This window comes from Notothenia coriiceps, unplaced genomic scaffold (assembly GCF_000735185.1).
Source record: "Notothenia coriiceps isolate Sejong01 unplaced genomic scaffold, NC01 NC01_scaffold00000492, whole genome shotgun sequence".
Taxonomy (NCBI): Eukaryota; Metazoa; Chordata; class Actinopteri; order Perciformes; family Nototheniidae; genus Notothenia; species Notothenia coriiceps.
In genome coordinates this window covers 91514-94592 of record NW_011333193.1, presented here as the reverse complement: position 1 = coordinate 94592, position 3079 = coordinate 91514, and the positions used below count along the sequence as shown (strand labels likewise).

Sequence of the window (3079 nt, the reverse complement as noted above, 5' to 3'; positions counted from 1 at the left end):
CGGATCTGATACAGACTGATTCCAGATTTGAACACTTTCAGTGACGTCACAGAAGTGGCACTACGGCTATTGGGCCAACTCCACCAATCAGGAGGAGACAGCCACGGACATTGCCGTTCCAAAGCGCTGGAGACGCTGTAGTACATATGCCAGGCCTGTAGATGGTGCTGTTCTCACAGAATCAGCCCATGAAAAGACAGTGTTAAATTGAGCGAAATGAGGAATGGCTAAAATGCATGATCTGTTTGGTATTTTGAAAAATAAAAAGTATAAATATGCCTTACATAGGTATGGTCCTACACTATATTATTCAAATATAGCATGATACAGTAGGTCCACTTTAAGTTAATAATCCAAATCCTTCTTCCACCTCTGTGTATGATGTCGTACAAAAAATAAATGCACATGAATTAAACGTATATATATATAAATTACAAGCTGCAAAAGCTACAGTATACTGCTTCCCTCAAAGAACATATGGGAATGCTTTTCTTTCAAAGGTTAATCAAGGAAAACAAATTCACAGCAACTTCTGTGTGCTGAAGTAACAGTGGAGATAGTTCATTAAGGGAAGAATGTCAAAATGAATCCTGCTCGACTATCAGATTACACTTTAATATGAGCAAAGCGGACACACCCAGCAACCGTGTTATCACAACTTCAGACCTCTGCCAGTTTAAGTCATGGGACCACTGCCTCCTTTTGCACTTAGATGATATCATACAAATGATGGTGCCTCGTCAATGTAGAATTACAAACCTTCTAACCTCTTACAATGTTTTCTGAAAACGGTGTCACATTAGAAGAAGCCTTGGACATATTGAGTGTTACGTAAGACTTTTAAAGCGTCCACATCGTCTCTGCATGAACAATCTGCACGAGTTTTGCCAAGATTCTCCCTCTTCGGCTACAACACAACTGAACTGCGCTCCACCCTGTCCCTCTCGACATTGGCTTGATGCTAGGTGCAGCTGCAGGCTCTGGTTACACCCTCTCCACCCTCTCACTGTCCCCGCTGCAGGACGGAGCACACAGCTGTGAGGTTCTGATAATATTCACATTCTTCCATCATTTGGTTTGGTCTTAGAAGAGCGAGCAGCTTCCACACTGAAGAGCAGAGATTCGTCGCCATGTCATTACGGAGGCTTTGGAGCAACCCTAAAACTCTGGGGGATGTCAATGTTGTGACAGAGGAGCTGAAGAACCTTTATTATAAGAGGCTGATGCCGATTGAGAAATACTACGCCTTCAGTCACTTTCATTCCCCGTGCTACGAGGATGCAGAGTTCGACAATAAACCCATGGTGTTGGTGATGGGTCAGTACTCGACTGGAAAGACTACTTTCATCAGGTTAGTCAGAACATCCAGGCTTTTGTGTAATCAAGTAATCTGCTGATGTTCTAATGTTGGTTTGGACTTCAGGTATCTCATAGAACAAGATTTCCTTGGCAGCAGAGTAGGACCAGAGCCAACCACGGACTGCTTCACTGCCCTCATGCACGGCGAGGTGGAAGGCATCATCCCTGGAAATGCCCTCACAGTGGACCCCAAAAAGCCCTTTCGCAACCTCGATCCTTTTGGAAACGCTTTTCTGAACAGGTGACAAAAGCAGACGAGAAAAAAGAGAGATAGGGGAGGGAGGATATGTTCCTACTATTTCTTCCAACTTTTGGCAACATTTGTTTTAACACGGCCAAACATTGCAGTGTGAAGCTGTCTTATTAATATTCATTAAACACATTCCTATGCATTATGTTGAAGCGTTTATTCTTTCCAGGTTTCAGTGCGTTCAGATGCCAAATAAAGTCCTGGAGAGCGTGAGCATTATCGACACGCCGGGCATCTTAACTGCTGCGAGAAGAAAAATGAGTCGAGGTGAAATAACACTTTTCCAATTTCCTTTTCAAAGTTTATGGGTCTTCTTCTTCTACTTCCAAATATTCCGTTTTAGAAAGTTGGACAGCATTGTCGCTGTCAGGATGATTTAAATTCCTGGTAACAGAAGAGACGAAGCAGATCCATTACAATAATAATATTCCATTTATTGAAATTCAAACACTTGAACTCAGAAGCACTGCAGCTGTAAGTAATATCACTGAGTTTGGGAGGAGACGAGCAGGAAAACAAAGCCGTCTCCCCTTTGTTTTATCAACACTAATCTATGGGTGTAACTGACATGGCCTGCAACCAGTGAGAGCCTCTGGGATATACAGTATGTGTCCGTAGGTGTTGAGGCACAGAGACTTGCCTTAATGAGATCCCTGTGTTTTCATTCCTCATCCCCAGGCTACGACTTCCCAGCAGTGCTGCGCTGGTTTGCAGAGCGTGTGGATCGGATCATCCTGCTGTTTGATGCACATAAACTAGAGTTCTCCGATGAGCTCACTCGGGCCTTCGGGGCGCTGTGCGGACACGAGGACAAGCTGCGTGTGGTTCTCAACAAGGCCGACAGGGTGGACTCGCAGCAGCTCATGAGAGTGTACGGCTCCCTCATGTGGTCGCTGGGGAAAGTGTTTAAAACCCCGGAGGTCATGCGGGTTTATATCGGATCTTTCTGGTCAGAGCCGAGGCAGGTGTGCGACCACTATCAGCTGATCGAGGTGGAGGAGGAGGACCTGCTGGCCGACATCAGGAACCTGCCGCGCAATGCTGCAGTACGCAAGCTGAATGACCTGGTGAAGAGGGCGCGCTTAGTGAGGGTGAGAGATCTCATTATTCCATTTTAACCAATTATAACTGAGTTTAAAGGCCACCTATTATGCAAAATCCCCTTTTTCATGTCTCTTCTACATCAACATGTGTCCCCTCTGTGGAAAGAGATTCTGAAAGTTTCAGGAAAAAAGATTCTCTCTCTTTTTGTCCTGATCCATTTCTATAAAAACATGTCTGAAAATGAGCTGATCAGATTTTGGCCTCTTTATGATGTCATAACGATTTTTTGGCTTGAGTAACCATTAGCCAATCAGCAACCAAGGTACTTCCCCCCCACCTTATCACCTGAATCTCCTCCTATAGCACCATTGAGTTCTTTGTAACCAAATCTCTCTCAGAGGGGTGTGGGGAGGGGCTCCTTATTTT

The 3079-nt window shown here is 44.7% G+C and overlaps 1 protein-coding gene across 1 annotated transcript; it reads left to right on the top strand.

Moving 5' to 3' along the window:
- Positions 1–757: 757 nt before the first annotated feature.
- On the top strand, positions 758–2727 carry LOC104954373 (EH domain-containing protein 2-like). Its single transcript, XM_010781467.1, has 4 exons — positions 758–1351; positions 1424–1600; positions 1779–1876; positions 2288–2727. Exons 1-4 carry the CDS (start codon positions 1131–1133, stop codon positions 2725–2727), a joined length of 936 nt encoding a protein of 311 aa, XP_010779769.1. The 5' UTR covers positions 758–1130.
- The last annotated feature ends 352 nt before the right edge of the window (positions 2728–3079 follow it).